The 18,984-nt window shown below is 43.6% G+C and overlaps 1 protein-coding gene across 1 annotated transcript in view; it reads left to right on the top strand.

The window, feature by feature from the left end:
* CABLES1 (Cdk5 and Abl enzyme substrate 1) overlaps nucleotides 1-18,984 on the top strand; it is a 139,176-nt gene that overhangs the window by 86,921 nt on the left and 33,271 nt on the right. The window contains exon 4 of the mRNA XM_007935614.2: nucleotides 4,712-4,789. Coding sequence (XP_007933805.1) covers nucleotides 4,712-4,789 — 78 coding nt within the window. The remainder of the gene's footprint in view (nucleotides 1-4,711; nucleotides 4,790-18,984) is intronic.

Below are 18,984 nucleotides of genomic sequence, written 5' to 3'. Positions count from 1 at the left end.
CTGAACACTCCAGTATGTCAAGGCAGAATGTGGTTATGGAAGCTCTCTGGTTTGAAGCCTCAAGACCCTACAGACCAGGAACACTTTGGTAAAAGCATGAGAAGGAAGCTCTGTAAAGAAGAAAGTCAGACAGTGTGGCACCTACAGAGCATTCTCGGTGCTTCCGGGGCGGAGGCGGGGGTTGGAAAACACCATGTACCCAGAGGCTCTGCCCATGTGGACTGCAGCCATTGGTGCTTTCTCCTTGGCTGTTTTTTCCTTTCTGGGGCAGACATTTACATGGAAATGTGATCTTTAATTCTTTAGAGACCCATCTCCTCTGTTAATTAATTATTTTAATTCCTCTTTTGAAGTAGTAATCTTTTATGTAATGCTTTCTGGTCATCTGGACTCCCAGTTCAGTGTTACATGTCACAGATGGGAAAATTCGGTGGCCTTTTGGAGTGCCATTTGGACCTAAGAGAATCAGCCATCGTGGTCAGTGGCGAAGACCTGGAGTTGGTCAGTCACTGAAGCTCGTTGGTCATCTGTCATTCTTGACCCCCAGTGCCTGACTTAATTTTTCCACAGATACAGAAGCCCGCAAAGGAGGCAGACACACCTGATTTCTCCTTGGGCATCTCTGTTATGATGGAAGTCCCCCAAGTGCTTATAAAGAGCAAAGCTGAAATTCACAGACCAACTTGGTCACAGCAGCCTTGTCTTTAGATGTTGTTATGTGCCATCGAGGCTTTTCCAACACATAGTGATCCTATATGACAGAGTAGAACCACCCCGTAGGTTTTCCTGGCCTGTAATCTTTATGGGAACAGATCACCAGGTTTTTTCCTCCTGCAGAATCACTGAGGGGTTCAAACTGCTAACCTTTCAGTTAGCAGCCGAGTGCTTAACTATTGTGCCATCAGGGCTCCTCTGCCTTTAGATAAACCAAAGAAACCTTACTCACTGCCATCAAGTAGATTCCGATTTACAGTGACCCCCGCTGGGTTTCCAAGGCTGTAAAATCTTTACGGAAGGTTTTCCTATCTTCCTTCCGCAGAGCAGCTGGTGAGTTTGAACCACTGACCTTCTTGTGAGCAGACAAATGCCTTATCCACTACACCATCAGAACTTGTTGCCCATGTAAGAAACAGAGGACATTAGAACTTGCCATATTTTAATATTCCCCTGCTCTGGTTGAAACCTGAAATCCCTCTCATACTCCTAAGCTACTTTAGGAAACAGTGTGTTCTTGGGAGTCCCTTAACTACCACCAGCTCCCCAGAGCTTGGATAGCCACACGCCTGTGGCAGAGCTGCTGTGGTGGTCTCTGCTCTGGATTCCTTTACTGGCCCCTGCAGAAAGTAGAAATTTGTGAGATCGTTGGACCTAAGAATGGAAGCCAAGTGCCCAGAGATGCCAGCCTCCTAACTTACTTCCTCCCCCCACCTCCAGCTGCTGGAAAATAGCCAATCAGAGAGGTACCAACCCTACCAGAATTGTTCAGAAATAGTTTGTGTTTGGAGTTGCTCGATTTCACATGTGTATTAGGACAACCTGACCCGTGTAGTCAGCCTGCCCTGGGCCTGACTGATGAGGACCCCACAAAGTCAGCACTCATTTAACAGAAGAGTTCAGCCCATTTACTCAGGAGCATATTGTGGTTGGAACTTTGGAAAGAATACTTGCATTTCACTTGTATTTTTATTTTCCCATTCTATTAAAAATGTCCAAACAAATTTGGTATGTGGGAAGGAGGAACACATGGGTACTGAGTAATGAAGAAAATGCAGTGATGCTAAGCCAGTTGAGTTTGCTCAACACATTCCTTTCTCAGTGTTGCAGAAGACACTGGTGGGGAGTGACATGAGGAATGAGTGGTTACAGGCTTTTCCCCCCGGTGCACAGGGCAGGGTCGGGGAAGGGTGAAGAACCTCTGTCTTTCTGTCTGGAAGGGGCCTGGGCTGAGCATTACTGTGAGTACAGAGCTGTACATGGCTTTAGGCCTAATGTCAGGGTGATGAACAATCACCCTCAGGCCCCTCCTGGTGCTCTGCCTAGTCACCCACAGGCCAGGTTGGAAAGCCCCCCTAGCAAACCTGGGTGAAGGAAAACACACTGGTGGAGAGTGCACGGTGTTATTTACCTTTCTGTGTGCAAAAGTTGTGGGTGCTATAGAGTTGACAAATATGTTTCTACAAGCATATTTGTATGTGCTGTAAGAATGTCTGGGTGCACAGTAGAGCTGACAAGGGACAAGGTTGCGGTGACTTCTTAGCCATATCTAGCTATCCTGAAGGAATGAACAGTTGGACCTGTGGGCTCAGGACCATGGTCACAGGGGACATCAAGCTCAATTGGCATAACATAGTACACAAAAACATCGTTCTACATCCTACTTTGGTGAGTAGTGACTGGGGCCTTTAAAAGCTTGCATGTGGCCACCTAGATGCAATGATAGGTCTCTCTTCATCAGGGGCAAAGAAGAATGAAGAAAATCAAAGATGTATGGAAACAGTTATCCAAGGGACTAGAGATCCTTGGCTTATATGACAGTGAGACCAGAAGAACTAGATGGTGCCGCCCAGCTACCAATGTCAACCTCTCAGGGGGGTTGGTGCAGGAGATCCTGGATAGAGTGGGAGAACAATGTGGAACAAAAGTCAAAATAATTTAAAAAAAGAAGAAGAAAAAGAAGACCAGGTTTGCTGGTCTGATAGAGCTTGGTGAGACCCCTGAGACTATGGCCCCTAGTCAACCTTCAGATCTGGAATTGAATTCATTCCTGTGGTCTCCAGCCAAACAATAGACAGGCATTTGGGATGAACATTTACATCAGGTAGATAAACTCCTTGGAGCCATCAATCATAGGAGAACTGAATGGCCGTGTTTGCACAGGGAGACGACGATGGCGGGGGCGGGGGGGTGGGGGGGGTGGCAGGAATGCATAAGAAAGAAGGACACAGGAAAGAGGTAGCTACAGGGAGGAAGTGGGAAGAGAGCTGTTACATTGTGGGGCATTGCAGTCAATGTCCTGAAACAAAATGTGTATGAACTGTGTGGAAAATGAATTTGCTCTGTAAACTTTCACCCAGATCATAATAAAAATTATTTTAAAAAAAAAGTTATGGTTTGCACAGTAATGCCCACAGGACCAGACTTTGAGTAAGTCCTTAGAGAAGTCCTTAGAGAAGTAAGTCCTCTCTACCACTTACAAAGTAGTGATAGAGAGGACTATTCCAATCCCAGTTGGCACTCTTACTAGGGAACCACTTGAGTATGTTGCTTATGCTCTCTGCCTGCATCAGTTGAAGCATTTCTAATCTGGCACCTAATCAGTCATTAATAAGCATTGGTTTATGTAAGTTAACATAGGCATTGGCGTGCTAGAACTTCTGTTGCTAGTCAAAATGCATGAGAATTAAAGGAATCTTCAGGTATTCAGGAGGAGGTGATCATGATTCATTGCAGCCCTTCACCCTCACTTGGCCCACTCTGGATATGATGCTCCTGTCCTTGCAACAGTTGAGAGGCATATTGTTTTCTCCAGAGAAACAGAACTGACAGGAGATATCGTGTATATATACACACAGGGTTCCCTGAGTGCACTCAGGCAGGCATTAACAGGCAGGAGCAATAGTATGCAAAGGACAGAAGTACAAGATAGAAGGAACCTCTTTTTTTATTTTTTTTTTTTAAGGAAGGGGTACTACAAGTCCTTTAGCATGGATGATCATAGAGCGCAAGGGACAAGATCAGAGTGCTTGGATTGGAGAGGCAGCAAGAGCCTAGTTTTCCATGCCAGAGAACCTGACTTTCCTGGGGGGAGAGGGTGTAAACAGTTTAATGTCATCATCTAAAAACAAGATCCAAAACCTTGATGCATTTAATAGTATTGTTTTATCTTTTCTCTAGTTTTATTATAAGGGTTATGGATGGAAAAGAGGACAAAAGTAAACAAACTCCATATATGATGTGTACTGACATCCTGCTAAAAAGAATTTTGTTTTCTAATTCCCTCCACATACTCATTTCTCCATTTTTTCATCAGCAGTTCCCTTGGGCAAAAGTTATTCTCTGATGCCAAAATAAGTACTTTTTTCTTAATGTTTTTTAAGTGCCCTTTGATTGCATAAGAGCACAAGAGCACTGTACAGAACTATTGCCAGGAGTATCTTTATAGCAGGAATGGAGGCTAAGACTGATTATGTAATTGTCCACTTAAGTTACTCTCTGAACCTAACATGCCGCTAGCATATCAAAAAAACCTAATGATTGTAATGGCATGAGTGCCTTTCCTGCTCACCAGTCTTTGGCACTAATGCTCTGCATTGTTTACTACAGAATAGAAATTGGTGGTTAAAATCGGTGGTATGACTGGGAGCCCAGCCCTGGCCACCCCGACTCTCAGCTCTGTCACTCCAGCTGCCCATACAGCCCATCGCAGCTCCTCTCCAGAGCAAGGCTCATGTGTGCTCATCAGAGACTCTCCTTGGGGTCTCACATGTGTATATTTTGAATAAGGGGAGGCACCACTTCCTCTGCATGGAGGAAGCCTGGGTACATTTTGCAAAGTGAGCAGAACACCATCTGGCAGAGGAGGTGGTGGGAGTGTGCAGATCCTGCTGTAAAGTCGAATGCTTAATGGCTATAGAATTTTTTTTTTAATTTGAGTCTTTGTATTTTGTTTGTTTGTTGTTTGTTCTTTTTTTGTTTTGCTTTTGTTTTTTAGAATAGTCCTTATCAGTGGCAGAAGATCCTTCTGTAGTATCTTTTCAGTGCTGCCGTATCGTGACAGTACCCAAGCCGGGTATGTATATACATGCATGCTTTGTTGTTCTCTGGATGAAAAGTTCTGGCACTGACATACGTGACATGGCCACCCTGTCCATTTTCAAGAACACACTTTACATTGATGTTTCAAATTCAGTATTTGTAAATTTAAAAGAAAAATTTCCACTTTCTTTTCAACCAGAAAGCTTCTTTATTATTGGCATGTGTATGTATATGTGTGTGTGTGTGTGCACGTGCTCACACATGTGTGTCTTCCCTCCATAATGCCTGCTATTTCTGAATATGCATTTTGTCACCTCTCCCCAATCCATGAAATGAGCAATATGGGTGCACGACCTCCCTCAGGCCACGTTGACTTTTGGAGAAAGGTAGGTCAATAAAGGAATCAGACCAAACCATGCAACCATCCTATTTCCTGGCATCTTGGGCTTGGAGTCAGGAACCTGACCAGCAAGCTGGAGCTGGCACTGCTGGGCCAATGTTAAAGCAAAGTGGTACCAGGAACCAATGTGCAGGATTAGCTGCACATCAGAGGGTCACTCACTGCTCAAGTCCCTCATTTCATGCCAAAACAAACAGTGGGTAAGTAAGGGCCTGATCTTCAAAGCCTCCTCTCCTCCTCACTATCCCCGAACCCTGTGCCCATTTCCTCATCTGAGTCTCGGCTCACTTTCCCTCTTCATCTTTTGCCTGCATTCAGTGCATGTCCTCAGGGGTGCTATTGATGTATGTACTATACCAATTGTTGTGTCAGTTCCAAGTCATGGCAACCCCATGTGTGTCAGTGTAGAACTGTGCTCCACCAGGTTTTCAGTGGCTGATATTTTCAGAAGGAGATCATCAGACCTTCTGAAGCACCTCTGGGTAGACTCTAACCATCAACTTTTTGATTAGCGGCCAGGCATGTCAGTTGTTTACACCACTGAGGACAGTTGACTATGTAGGACTATTAGTATTGTAAGGTGCTAGCTCTGGCCTCTGCTCACTAAATGCTACATTGCCCTGTAGTCATTGTGACAATCAAAACACCACCTACATACTACCATTGGCCCTTTGGAGGACAGTAGGGTCACAGCCCTGATTCACAATTTATGCATCATCTTCCATGAGTTGTACCCATGTGGTTCCTACTCACCATGATCTTTCCTTTTCTTTCCCCTATAAACACGTCAGACTTTTGACCTGTTCAGTTCATCATGGTTATTACTCATATTCTAGACTATAAGCTCCATGGGACAGGATTCATGGAATCCAGTCCCCTAACCCAGTCATTTATTTGGTGTATGCCATAACAGTACACTTGCTTTGTGCTGGTCCTTTTCATTGTCTGCATCCTTACAACAATTTTGCAAAGTAGGTGCTCTAGAAAAAGTAGCAGCAAAATCTGCAGCTCAGAGGTTTAAGGACTAGCATGAAGCTAGTTGGGAGGCTTTCTTCCCCTTGTCAGCCTGCTGTGGTCCTGGGTCTGGCTCCCAGGAGAAGCGGGCTTCTTTCCTGGGGAAACTGGCTGGTACCAGCTCACAGACCTAATGTGTGAGCCCATTTGGCCTGTTCAATTATTTAATTACAACTGATAGTCCCAGGACCCAGAATATTTGATTGTAAGCATCCTTCCAGCAGGATCCAAGTCATCAGTAGAAGGCTTCTTAACTAGAGCTGGAATCAGAGCAAGTGTAATTGGCAAATTGAATGTGTAAAGGCACCAGGAAAAAAATGTCTGATGCATTGACTCCTGGAGAGGATTGGTGTCCTTAGTGAGACTGTACAATTCATTGTTTGCCAGGACATCCTCTCACCTGGAAGGGCTTGGACAGGCACTGCCAGTTTCTGGATTCTTTTTCTGGGTTTCCCTTACTTACCAGTACCCTTTCTGATAGATGTGTTATTTATTTAGACACATTTCATTCATTCTTTTATTGAATGCTTACTGTGTGACTAGGTATTAGGGATGAAAGTAGTGCAAGACAGAGCTGGTTCCTGCCCTCCTGGACCATACAACCTAACCAGGGAGGAAAGACATTAAAATTACACCTATGATTAATTATAATTTTTAATACAGTAAATGCCCGAGTTACGAGTTATGAACATCTGCCTAACAGGCAACTCCTACTTTAATGTTATATAAATTTTACCCATTGAACCAGCCCCTGCTCAGCAAGGAATTCTTCATTGAAATCACCTTTACTTCCTGCATGTGTAGCTTTTAAATTATCAAAAAGGCTTTAAGCTTTATCTTACACTAAAGTAAGGCTCAATAAGAACCATATGCATCTGTTCCAACTCACCTAAAAATTTGACTTAAAAGACATACTTAGGAACAGATCCCATTTGTAACGTGGGGACTGCCTGTAAAGATCCTCAGCCAGGATCCTGCAGGTTACCTCCTGGCTGAGCCTAATGCTGTTTCCTTAAGTGAGTTTGGCTTTTCCATCCTTGAAGTGTTGACTTTAGTTTCCTTCATAACAAGTCATCTCATTTCCAAGTTTTGGGGTCCCCCCGGGTACCCAAGTACTTATTTTTGTTATATAGATAAAATCACTGATCCTCAAGAGTTGGGTTCTCAAACATCAACTTCGTGCCAGAGCGGGAGTTTGAACCCAAATCTGCAGCTCTGGGCTTTTCCATAGCCCACACTGGCAGAAGGCAAGGCAAGGTCCATATTCGCAGAAACGCTTTGGAACTTTTACAATCTCTGCCTCAGAGAGGTTAACAGAATTCCAGGAGTGACTGTGTATGAGGTTCCCAGCGCAGGACCTGGCACCTGGACAGGTAGGTGGGTCTCACTTGTAAAGGACCCTGTGTTTCTTACAAGAAAAAGAAAGGTGGAAGTCGGTGTGGAGAACTTTAGGGACTTACAGATTTTTGCTTGGGAAAGTCACTTATCTTCTATGAGCCTCCATTTCCTCTCATGTAGAATGGGGATGGTAAATTACTACCTTGCACAGTTAATTTTAAGATTATCAATTGCACAGTTAATTTTAAGATTATAGCATTTTATGCAAAGCCAGTAGGAATCTAAAAAGTTAAATTACCCAGGAAAAGATCACCCAGACCATCTGCATTCATCATCTTTGTGGACCTACTTGGTTTTCTGCATTTTTAAACACCTCAGGGAAATTCTAGCTGGAAGCCAGCTGGTGCTAGGGACCTGGTGGGTGTCTGTCGATGCCTGAGTCTCCTTCTCTACTGCTGTGAAGGCCTCAGAGATGTCAGGAAGGGTCACCTCAGAGGCTCCTCAGTAGACCTAGCCATTCTGCCTGTTGGCTCTGGATAGAGAAGAAAAAGGCATGTGTGGAGCTGCAGGACAGAACCTTTTACAGCTGAAAGTTTCTTATAGAGAAACAAGTTCAAATCCAGTAAAACCAAAACCAAACCAAACTCATTACCCTCTACTTGATTCCAACTCATAGCAACCCTGTAGGACAGAGTAGAACTGCCCCATAGGGTTTCCAAAGCTGTAATCTTTATGGAGCAGACTGCCACATCTCCCAAACCTTTGATCTTCCAGTTAGTAGCTGAGTGCTAAACCACTGTGCCACTAGGGCTCCTACTCAAGCCTACTCCTCTAAATTTTACACATGAGGAAACGAAACTGCAGAAAAGTTAATTTCTATAAGAAATAACAATTACGTTGTTTATTAACGGAAGAAAGAACAGATTCTACTTCAGTCCTCACATAAAAAACTATGAATGCAATTCAAAATATTGTAAGTTAGCAGTAGAATTAAGCATTCTGCTTTATTTTAATTTTTAATAAGCAGACATCCAATTTATGAATAATTTCCATCTATCATAGTTACTCTTTTATTTTTACTAATTATAAGGAAGCACCTCTGGTCAAGTAATAAAAACATTTATTCCAGTAAAATAAAAATATACGTGAAACTACTTTAATTCATGTACATATTAATTACTACATTTCCCCTGTGGAAAGTTCCCTTATAGGTGAAGCTCTTTCTGGAACTCAGACATAGATTGTAGAATTTCAGGGATGAAAAGGACTTTATAAATCATACGGTATAACCTTCCTGCTTCACAAAGAAGATACAGGGAGGTGAAGCTTATCCTGCACCCATGGACCCAACAGAGCCAACTCTAGAACCCGGTCTCCGGGCCACTCCTGCCTGCTGACTTCATGATTTCTAACTCCCATGCTTCCATTGCACTTATGGCACGTGATTAGTCCACGTGTGCATGATTATTCAGAACAAGCAGTTTCCCCGGAACAGGATAATGTACCACTCCAACTTCATCACAGCAAAGTTCGAAGAACAGGAAACAGAGAAGTTCATCCAACATATACTTCAACCTCCTCTGCATGGGAAGCCTCTATTAGGATGGCCTTATCTTTCTGTTGGGAGCTCTGGTAGCATAGTGGCTAAGACACTTGCCTGCTAACCAGACAGCTGGCGGTTCAAACCCACCAGCCACTCCTCGGAAGGAAGATGAGGCAATCTACTTCCGTAGTGATACTGCCTCGGAAACCCAAGGAGGGGTCGCTAGGAGTCAGGTCTGACTCGATGGCACATAACAGCAACAGCATCTTTCTGTTTGTGTTTCCTGGCAGTCTGCATTGGTGCTTCCCAAGTCCAATTCTCACCTCTTGGCTTGCTTTGCTTCCTATCTGGACCCCAGTGTTTTGTTCTTGGTTTTATACTGAAAGCTGAACACTTATTTGACTCTTGTCATCAATTGACCAAATCAGACAAATCAATTTTAGGAGAGGTTTTACCATCTGTACTGGTTTGGATAGTATCCTCCCAAAATCTGTGTCCTTCCTGGAACCTCAGAATGTGACCTTATTTGGAAATAGGGTCATGTCAAATGTAATTAGTTAAGATGAGGTCATCCTGGAGCAGGGAGAGCCCTTAATCTGATATGACAGTCCATATGAGAAGAAACATGGGAGAAGATGGAGGCACAGATTGGAGTAATGTGTCTGTAAGTCAAGGAGTGCCAAGGACTGCCAGCGATACCAGAAGCTAAGAGGAGGGCATGGAATAGATTCTCCCCTAGAGCCTTCAGAGGGAACATGGCTCTGCCAATACCTTGATTTGGGGACTTCTGGCCTCCAAAACTGTGAGAAGTTTGATTTCTGTTGTTTTAAACCACCCAGTTTGTGGTAATTTGTTATGGAAGCCCTAGGAAACTAATCCACCAACCATTCATGCACTTACTTGGGCAGTCATTTGTTTGGCCTCAATGAGTGCATGGCCTTGATGGAGGTGGAGAAGTGTGAGTTTAAAACCCCTCTCTTCAGGAGCTTATTATTGACTGGGGATGCCTGACGTGAACAATCAATCCAAGATAGCTGAGGGGTCCCAAGGAGGCACTGCAGAACACTTTACCTCCAAATCTTTCTCCATGCCCCCATTTAAAATAAATCTAACTCTTAAGTGAAAACAAAGTATGTGCTATACAAAGTTTCTTTATCCCCACCCACCTTTTCAAGAAAATTGCCATCCCTACACTCATGGGCATGTGAAAGCGGGATGATGAATAAGGAAGACCACAGAAGAACTGATGCATTTGAATTGCGGTGTTGGCAAAGAATACTGAAAATACCATAGACTGCCAGAAAAACAAACAAATCTGTCTTTGAAGAAGTACAGCTGTAATGCTCCTTAAAAGCGAGAATGGCCAGACTTCATCTCTCATATTTTGGTCCTGTTATCAGAAGGGACCAATCTGGTTCCAGGCTCTAGTCTTCTGCTCTGGGCCATGGAACCTCTCTCTGGAGGCAGTCCTGGAAACGCACTAACACACATTTGAGCACTGTGTGTATTTCCCTCAGTGATCAGCAGCCTTGGTGGATTGGCATGGGCTAGGCCCCAATGCAGCACTGCTGATAGGTGTGCGTCCATGTAGTAGAAGAGCCCGAGGTTCGGGAAGGGCAGCTTCCCCCTTGCACGTGCCACGTGAGGGGTGTCTCCTCAGGACACTGGCAGCTGTGGGTTCGTGGCTTGCAAAGACTCCTGAAAGCCTTAGATTGATTCCCTGAGGGCAAACCCAGAGATCCCCATGGTTATTTTTGCAGTGGAGTCTTCAGTGGAAAATAGTCTGGGTGGTTTCCTCATCTGGGTATTTGTCATCTTTCAAGTAGGAAAGGTGTGTGGAGAGGGAGTGGTAGTGAAATTCCTCAAGTGTGATGATGGTGTTGGCACACTGGGTGTCAGCAGAGGTCGGAGTTATTGGTGTGTGACCCTAATGTGCTGTTCACACAGGTCTCTGCAGCACTTGCCCAGCATACCAGGTCACCCCATAAGTGCCACATTTGCCACCAGGGAGGACTTTAGGGATTGGTGAGGATCTTCTGTCTTTAAAACTGTGCATGAAAAATGCTTCTCTTTGAGAAAGTATGCAGATGAGTTACATTGGGGGTTGTTATTCACATTACCGAATATGTCCTCACTTCACACAAGGATTTGTGACAGCACTTCTTAAAATAAAGAGCTTTCTTAGCACTCATAAAATATTGTTTGATATGCAAAGTTTGCTTATATACAACAGTTCAGGAAATCATCTTCTAGATAAAATGAGATGCTGCCAATAGCTTCCCTTTTCCTGTTCTTTCACTTGATGAATTCTAAGTCTTGCCATAACATAAACCCATAGCGGCTCTGATGGACATAGAGGCTTCTGGAGTACAGGGTAATATATCACTCAGTGTTCTGAATTACAGACGATGGAATCCACTCTGTTGGGGATAGGAGTCAGGCAGTGATTTTTAGACAGCTCACAGAATACTCAGGAAGGACAGAGAAATAAGCATAGGCACCCAGGAATGACCCAGTTGGAAGCAACGCAGGTGCAGAAAACGTACATGGACTTCTCCAATGAAAACATTACTATTGAGGCCACCATTTGAAGCCTAAGTTCCTAGGAGCTAAACCCAAACAAAAAACCAGACTCACTGCCATCGAGTCAGTTCGACTCATAGTGACCCCTCCTTGGGTTTCCAAGGTGGTATCTCTACAAAAGTAGATTGCCCAGTCTTCCTTCCAAGGAGTGGCTGGTGGGTTTGAACCGCCAGCCTCTGGTTAGCAGTCAAGTGCCTTAGGCACTATACCACCAGAGCTCCCTAGGAGCTGGACACTGGAAATTTGACACTTCCTTACTCCAATGCTCCACCCCATACTTGCTGGAAGTTCTGATCTTCCCCCATGTGTTACTGATTGCTACTCCCAGGTTTCATATGAGCATTTCACACAGGACTTCTGCCTAGCAGAGCCCAAGGGGCACCCCTGGGAGTCTGGGAAATGTAGTTTAGTTTTTAGCCTTCATGTATCTACATTTCAAGGAGCCCTGGTGGTACAAGTGTTAAGCAGCTGGGCTGCTAACCAAAAGATCCACAGTTCAAACCCACCAGCCACTCCACAGGAGAAAGATGTGACAGTCTGCTTCCTATGGAGCAGTTCTGCTCTGACCTATAGGGTCACTGCAAGTCACAATTGACTCGACAATTGTGGGTTTGGTTTTTGTGGTTTTGGGATCTACATTTCAGGAAAGCAAACAAAGGGGTTGGCGAGGGTACTGTGAACCAGTCTGTGATCTCTGTAACAGTGAGTCACTGACCCAAGAATGCTAAGGGCCTTTTGCAACAGTCACAACTGGCTGCTGCAGCTTTGCCCAAGCCCTGGCTGAGCTCCCTGGCTTTCAGCCAACTGACTAACCTGGTCCTCTTTCCATTCAAGTTGTCAGAACTTCTCCAAACCAGCATCATGTGATCAAAATGGAACACACAGCTCTAGTTTAAGGAGATCAAAACGTTCCTTTCAAGTGTACTGGCTTTGCTGAAAGCAAGGTACCTATTTGGATTGAGTCTGACACAGTGGTAGAAGAGGGTGCTTTTCCCAGGCTCATTGCTGTGGGGAGTGGTAAGCTTCATCTTCTCAAAGGAACCCCTCTCCATATCTGGGCTGCATCAAAGCCCCCACCTTGGTCCTCTTCACCACCTCCCATACACTCAACTCACTTGTACAACCTCGTCCTTGTGGCCTGGCCCTTCTGGAGCCAGCACAGTCGTGTCTAATCAGGTACCCATGTTAGGAAGATATTGGAAACAGTTGGCATACTTAGATTGAAGACTGGCTATGGGCTCTGCCCACTCCCTTCAGATAACACAGCCCAGACTGAGTCTCATTAACCATTACCAGGATGGACTCTATTTCGTAATAGGCCTATGGGCTGAGCATGATAAGCAAAAAACACTGAAAAGACATGTAAGCCCATCCTGAGAAGAAGGGCATCACTGCTTCTCCTTGGAGGCATCGCTGAGCTAATTCATAAAAGGGTGTTCCAAATTGAAGACATGTGAGGTAATGCAACTTCAAAAGGGTCCAGTGAGAGGCACACTCTTCAGTCCAAATGATAGACTTTAGAGCTAGACGGAACTTGGAGCCTATCTAGTCCTATGGTTCTTAGACTTTTTTTTTGGTGTGGGGGGATTTTATGTAAACTTTTACTGGAAGAAAGTGGTCTGCAGCTAGTTATTATTACATAGAATCCCAGTAAATAAAACAGCTAACCACAGTGCTGGTCCAGAGAAGCAGGAGTTGGGGTGAGAAGCCCATTCATTCTCACTCCTTTCCCACCATCCCTTATGACCTCATTAGGAGAACCATAGTTCTTGCCCAGCTGCCTTTGGTGCAGATGACCCCAGAGGCCAGGAGGCAGGATGGTTCGTAGGAAAGCGCTGGTGGTCCACCAGACTCCCCAGTGATGGCACATCAACTAGCCTTGCTGATCCAAGTTTATTCATTTGTAAAATTGATTATAATCTTGACCTCAGGGTTGTTGAGAACATTAAATGAAATATTATTTATGAAAGTGCTGAGCACCAGCCAAGCTGTGGTAGATACTCACTGTGTGTTTCAGTTCCATTTTTGACCAGTCACAGAGCTATTCCGTTGCTCCTTCTAGATCTGTTACAACACAGCAAATCTCAGTCCAGCTCACAATGCATTAGCCAGCTGTGTGGTTCTACAAGCACCATGGAGTCACCTTCAGATCTGCTTTTATTTGGTCTTGAAAATTATCTCAGTGGTACATGCTCATGAAAGAAAATTTGGAAACTACATAAAAATAAAACGAAGATAAAGATTACCTAGCATCTCACTTCCTGAACAAAAGCACCATTAATATGTTGGTCTGTTTCCTTCCAGTCTTTCTTTTCCACCCCCTCGTGTAAATAGATATGTACAATATGAAGAGATGATTGTTTTGTTTTGATCTTTCTTGCTGGTGGGAAGACGCTCTGCCAAATCTCACCTTTCAAAACAAGCTATTGGAAGGCTGTTAAAAGTGGAGAGGAACAGATGTTGCCCATCTTCTTCACTACAGCTGTAAACATCAGACCTTTCCATAGCTGTAAACACTCTTCTCATATTAAGCTTTAAATTGTACCATTTTCTGGGAAGAGCCCCAGCCTTAAACCAGCTCCTCTTCTCTCAACTAACAGTTGCCAAGGCCAGACTGACGCTTTTTTGCCTTTTATCCACATTAGTCACTGCCTTCTTTTTTCTAGTCTAGATCTGTGGTTTGGCTTGATGACCTTCTGATTACAAAATGAATTGCAAACACCTTTCTCACCTCTCCTAAGTGGGCCGGCCTAACTGTATAAGCAGTCAGCTTGTCCAATACTTGGTCCTGTTGCCACCGCCTCCTCTGGTTCTCCAGATTCCCCTCTACACACACCCCTTATCATCCTGGGCTTCTGTCATGAGACCAGTAATGGAAAATCTGGGAGATTGAGAGGAATATATGCATTCAGAAATAGAGGGGGGAAAAAAATGTGCAAAACAGAAATAGCTCAGGGGAAAGGACCCTGGAGTTCTGAGAAGTGAAAGGAGGTACAGAGAGGTATGAATAATGCAAATTTGACCTGCTTTCAAATGCTGCTGAGGGTCAGCCTTAAACCAGGAAACCAGGAGACTCGGCTTCCTCCATTTTTTTTTTTTTTTTTTTAAATGCTTTTACCCCTCCAACCTTTTACACCTATAACCAGTGCTCTTGCTTATACAATTTGGCTGGTTTGGTTATTTTAAAGGCTGAAAGGGTGTTGTGGGCTAATCTCCATTTATAACTTTGAGTCAGTGGGAAAATGCATTCTGAGTTCCAGACAGCCAACTCATAAACTTTTGGAACACAACCCACTCCTGAGTGAGAGACTGCAGGCATTGTATTGAGGGCTAGTCCGGGATTGTCCCTGTGCAGAGGCTTGCCCTTCTCACTGGCAAACTGGTGCCAGTGCCCAAATGCTCATTAGTTTCTGAAACACGTGGATGTTATTGGTATTTCTGAATAAGTGGATCTGACCAGAAGGAAACTGTAGTGAAAACAGTTTACTTACAATTGAGGTTACATATAATGACCATGCTAGATGATTCCAGTAAAAATTTTCTCTGATGTGTGTATAAGTGCAAACCCATTCAGATAACCATACCTGACTGAGTTAGTGGATTGACATTAGCTTACTACAGACGCCTCAGGGACCATGTGATGAAAAAAATGGCTTCCTAATTAATGGAGTGCAAGGTGTCTCTGGGAGCATGCTTTGAAGTTGTCAACAGCTTCCATATGGTGTTTATGTCCTTAGCTTTTGGCATTCAGGGCATTCCGATGAGGTCATCAGCTTGGGCCCATTTCCTGAGTGTTGATCATTGTGTGACACAGAGAACAGCTTCTTCTTCTATTCTTAGAGAGAGTCTCCAAGCCTGAATGCTCCCTGCCAGGCTCTAGGCCCATCTTCCCCTCCCTCCCCACCCACTTTCCCCAGAAACATCGCTTTTTGTTGTGGAATATTACACATTCACAAATTGTGTGTCTTTCCTCACACCAAGCCTATTCCCACACAGAGACAGATTCTAGAATGATCTCATGGATGAATCATGCTCTTATCCGGCTGTTTATGGGAGCTGCCTTTTGACAAAGATTTTGGTGAAAGCTACATTAAGACCCCTCCAGTGTCTCTCAGTTGCCCATGAGGGGTGGGGGGTGGCTTATCGATAAAGTGCTGAGTGTGAGAGGGGAAAGACTTCTAGACTAAAAGCTGCTTTGATTTCACTGTTTTCTTGTCAGCCTTGTTCATTTACTCCAAACTGTGGTGGTGTAATGTTCCACACGTTACAAGTAAGCAGACCCAATCCAGGATAGCGGTGGGCTGAATCTGAAGAGGCAGTAAATGGGACTTCTTAAACAAAATATCACAAGTACTTATGTATTTGAGTTGCAGTGGACATGTAATCTCTTGATTAAAAGTAACTTACAAGTGGTATTTCCTTTCCTAATCCAGCTTTCAAGCTTTGCTTTCTGTGCAGCAAATCTTTTTTTTTTTTTTGATGGGTCTGGAAATCCTATTAATACTTAATTGGCTTATAAATTATTTACACATCAAAGTGTCAACCTATTGTTGTCCTTTAAAGAGCAAGTGCCCAGCAGAGCTCCCAGCTGGCATTCCAAGGTCTGGTGTTTACAGCACCATTAGAGGAATTATCCATGATGGAAGGCAGGCCATACCCATCGTGGCCCAGGAAGCCTGGGAACTAGTTAATTGAATCACGCATACTTTTTCCATCCACTTCCCAGGGTTGAGTATTTAACTCCTGTATCTTTTTTATTAAGAGGAATATTAGCTCATTAGTCACATGCCCCCTAAGGGAAGGGACATAGCTTGAACTTCTTGTTATCTAATAAAGAATCTTGTCGTTGTCCTAGTCTTTGTGTCGTCTCGTGCCCCCACCCCCACCCCCGTCAAGATCAATTCCATGCATTATGCCTCAGAGAGCAGCTGCCTGGGCCTCTGCCAGTGAGCTGCAGAAGAGAAAACCAAATCATTTTGCCTTTTTATACAAGATGAAGCCAGGAGTTGGCTATTTTATGGTTAATAGCAACCTAGCTAATAATGCCCTTTGGGCACCGAAAGACCTAGATTAACCATCTACTCTGATCAGATGACTCCAAAGCAAATCATGTATTTTTGTTTTATGCCAAGGAAGCCAAAACTAGAGCCAAGTTCCAGGGGATTCCCCACTCATGAGGTTACAGGTTTTAAGAGAGCCTCATTAAATGTCGTGTTCTCTGTATTTTTACAGCAATAAAAAAACTTTTAAAAGGTTTAAAAAAGGCATTTGGGACCATTTTCTGAAGTAAGGACCCACCTGGTTTTCTGCCCTTTGCCTTGACTGCAGCTTAGCTTTCACCCAAATGCACTTCCATCTACCCTGTGATCCCCTCCCACCAATCCTCTGTGAGGCCTCTCCCCTGTTCCTATCCTCCAACCCCTCATTCCCCCAGTCAACTAGCTTCAAAAGTCAGCCTTTTCAAGAAAAAAGAAAATTGTTCTGGGTTTTCAGTGTTTGTTGCCTTACAGCCTCAGGAGAAGTTAACAGGCTTGAATGAGAAATGAACTCTTGTAGCTAAATACCTGGGCAGAGGTGGTACGTACCCAGGGTTGGGAAAAAGAAGGTATCAGGCCCCTGTGTTATCTGCATTTCCTTATCTGTGTAAACATATCTGCCAAAATGAGATCTTTTCCGAAAACCTGACTAACCATGTTCATCTCAGTTCGAGCTATAGCATGTAAACCTTAACTCACACAATTTTGGACAATATCCACATGTAGTATTTACCTTGCTTCAATTCCAGTTCTAGAAGGAGGTAGCATATAAATAAAGGAACATTTGAACTTTCGATGTATGCAGAAAAAAAAACATCTTCCAGGGCATTTCAAATAAATTGAAGAAAGTCCAATTTCAGAGGGATTATCCAAGTTTGCTTTTAATGACTGTCGGCTGCTCTCCACATTACCCAGCTTTATCTCCTGGTACTGGAGAGTTAATGCTGGCATTTGAGCCAAACAAATATTTCTATTTTCGTACACCATTTTAACAAGAAACCAAAACAATGATCTTAGAAAGAAAACATCAAGATGTTATCACTACTCCACTGGGATTTCTGCTTAGATCATTTTCACTGGAGTTTTTCTTCCCCCCCACCCAAGTTTGTTTTTGAGTGACTCAACTATACTATAGTCTCTTTCTGAAGGCAACTGCAGCCCTCCAGGCTCCTGAAACAGTGGAACATCAAGGACCATAGGTCTCTTGTTTTGTACTTACGTGTGAGGCCTGAGCAGTTATCAGTATTATTAGATGGCACCATGTGAACTTTCTAGTTATGTAGGTCAAAAACCATCAAATAACAGCAATTTTATATGGTTCATAGTAATAAAAGGTTTAGATGACAAATCTCAGAGCACTTAGAAAAATCAGTCAAAAGAAGTTTGTCAGCTTCTTTGTGAAAGATGTGTTTCTCAGATCCTGGAAGTCTGCTGATATATTCAACTTGAACAGCTATTAAAAGGACACCACATTGTTAGAAATAGCTTAATTGAGACCTGTTTCATTTTCTGTGGAAACGGGACTGTGAGCACATGTGTGTGCGTGCCATGTGCTCTATCGAACAACCCTCCCAAAATGGCCGCCTGGAGTTGGTGACAAGCGCTCCCTGAATCTGAGGGAGGGAAAGCACAGAAGTCATTCTGGGTGCTTGTGATATTTCTAGGCGTTCTGGTGGCATAGTACCTAAGGCATGTGACTGCTAACCAGAAGGCTTGGTGGTTCAAACCCACCAGCCACTCCTCAGAAGGAAGGTTGGGCAATCTACTTCCATAGTGATGCTACCTCAGAAATCCAAGGAGGGATCGCTTTGAGTCAGTTCAGACTCAATGGCAATGAGTTTGGTTTGGTTTTTGGTGATATTTCTAAAGGATCCCTGGTGGCACAGTGCCGAAGGCATTTGACTGCTAACTAAAATGCTGGTGGTTCAAACCCACTCCACAGAAGGAAGATGGAGCAATCTACTTATGTAAAAGATTTATCCAGTGGTCGCTATGAGTTGAAACTGGCTCGATGGCAAGTGGATTTTGAATGATATTTATTAATATGTCCATGTAGTTTTGTTTCTTGGGTTTTCTTTCTTTTTCAATCCTTTATTTTTCCTTCATTTAATTATTTATTTTTAACTTTAGTTTCTGTGAGGTATTTAGAAGTTGATTTTTTTTTTTTTTTAATTTTTAAGTGTGATTTGGGTGAAAGTTTACAGAGAAAATTGGTTTTCCATTCAACAGTCCCTATATATTCTGTTTTGTTACATTTACTTCAGTCTTTTTTTTTTTTTTTTTTTTAAGTGTGATTTGGGTGAAAGTTTACAGAG

Source organism: Orycteropus afer, unplaced genomic scaffold (assembly GCF_000298275.1).
Source record: "Orycteropus afer afer isolate SDZICR_OR568_19922 unplaced genomic scaffold, OryAfe1.0 scaffold00030, whole genome shotgun sequence".
NCBI classification, from domain to species: Eukaryota; Metazoa; Chordata; class Mammalia; order Tubulidentata; family Orycteropodidae; genus Orycteropus; species Orycteropus afer.
This window is presented reverse-complemented; position numbering and strand designations above follow the sequence as displayed.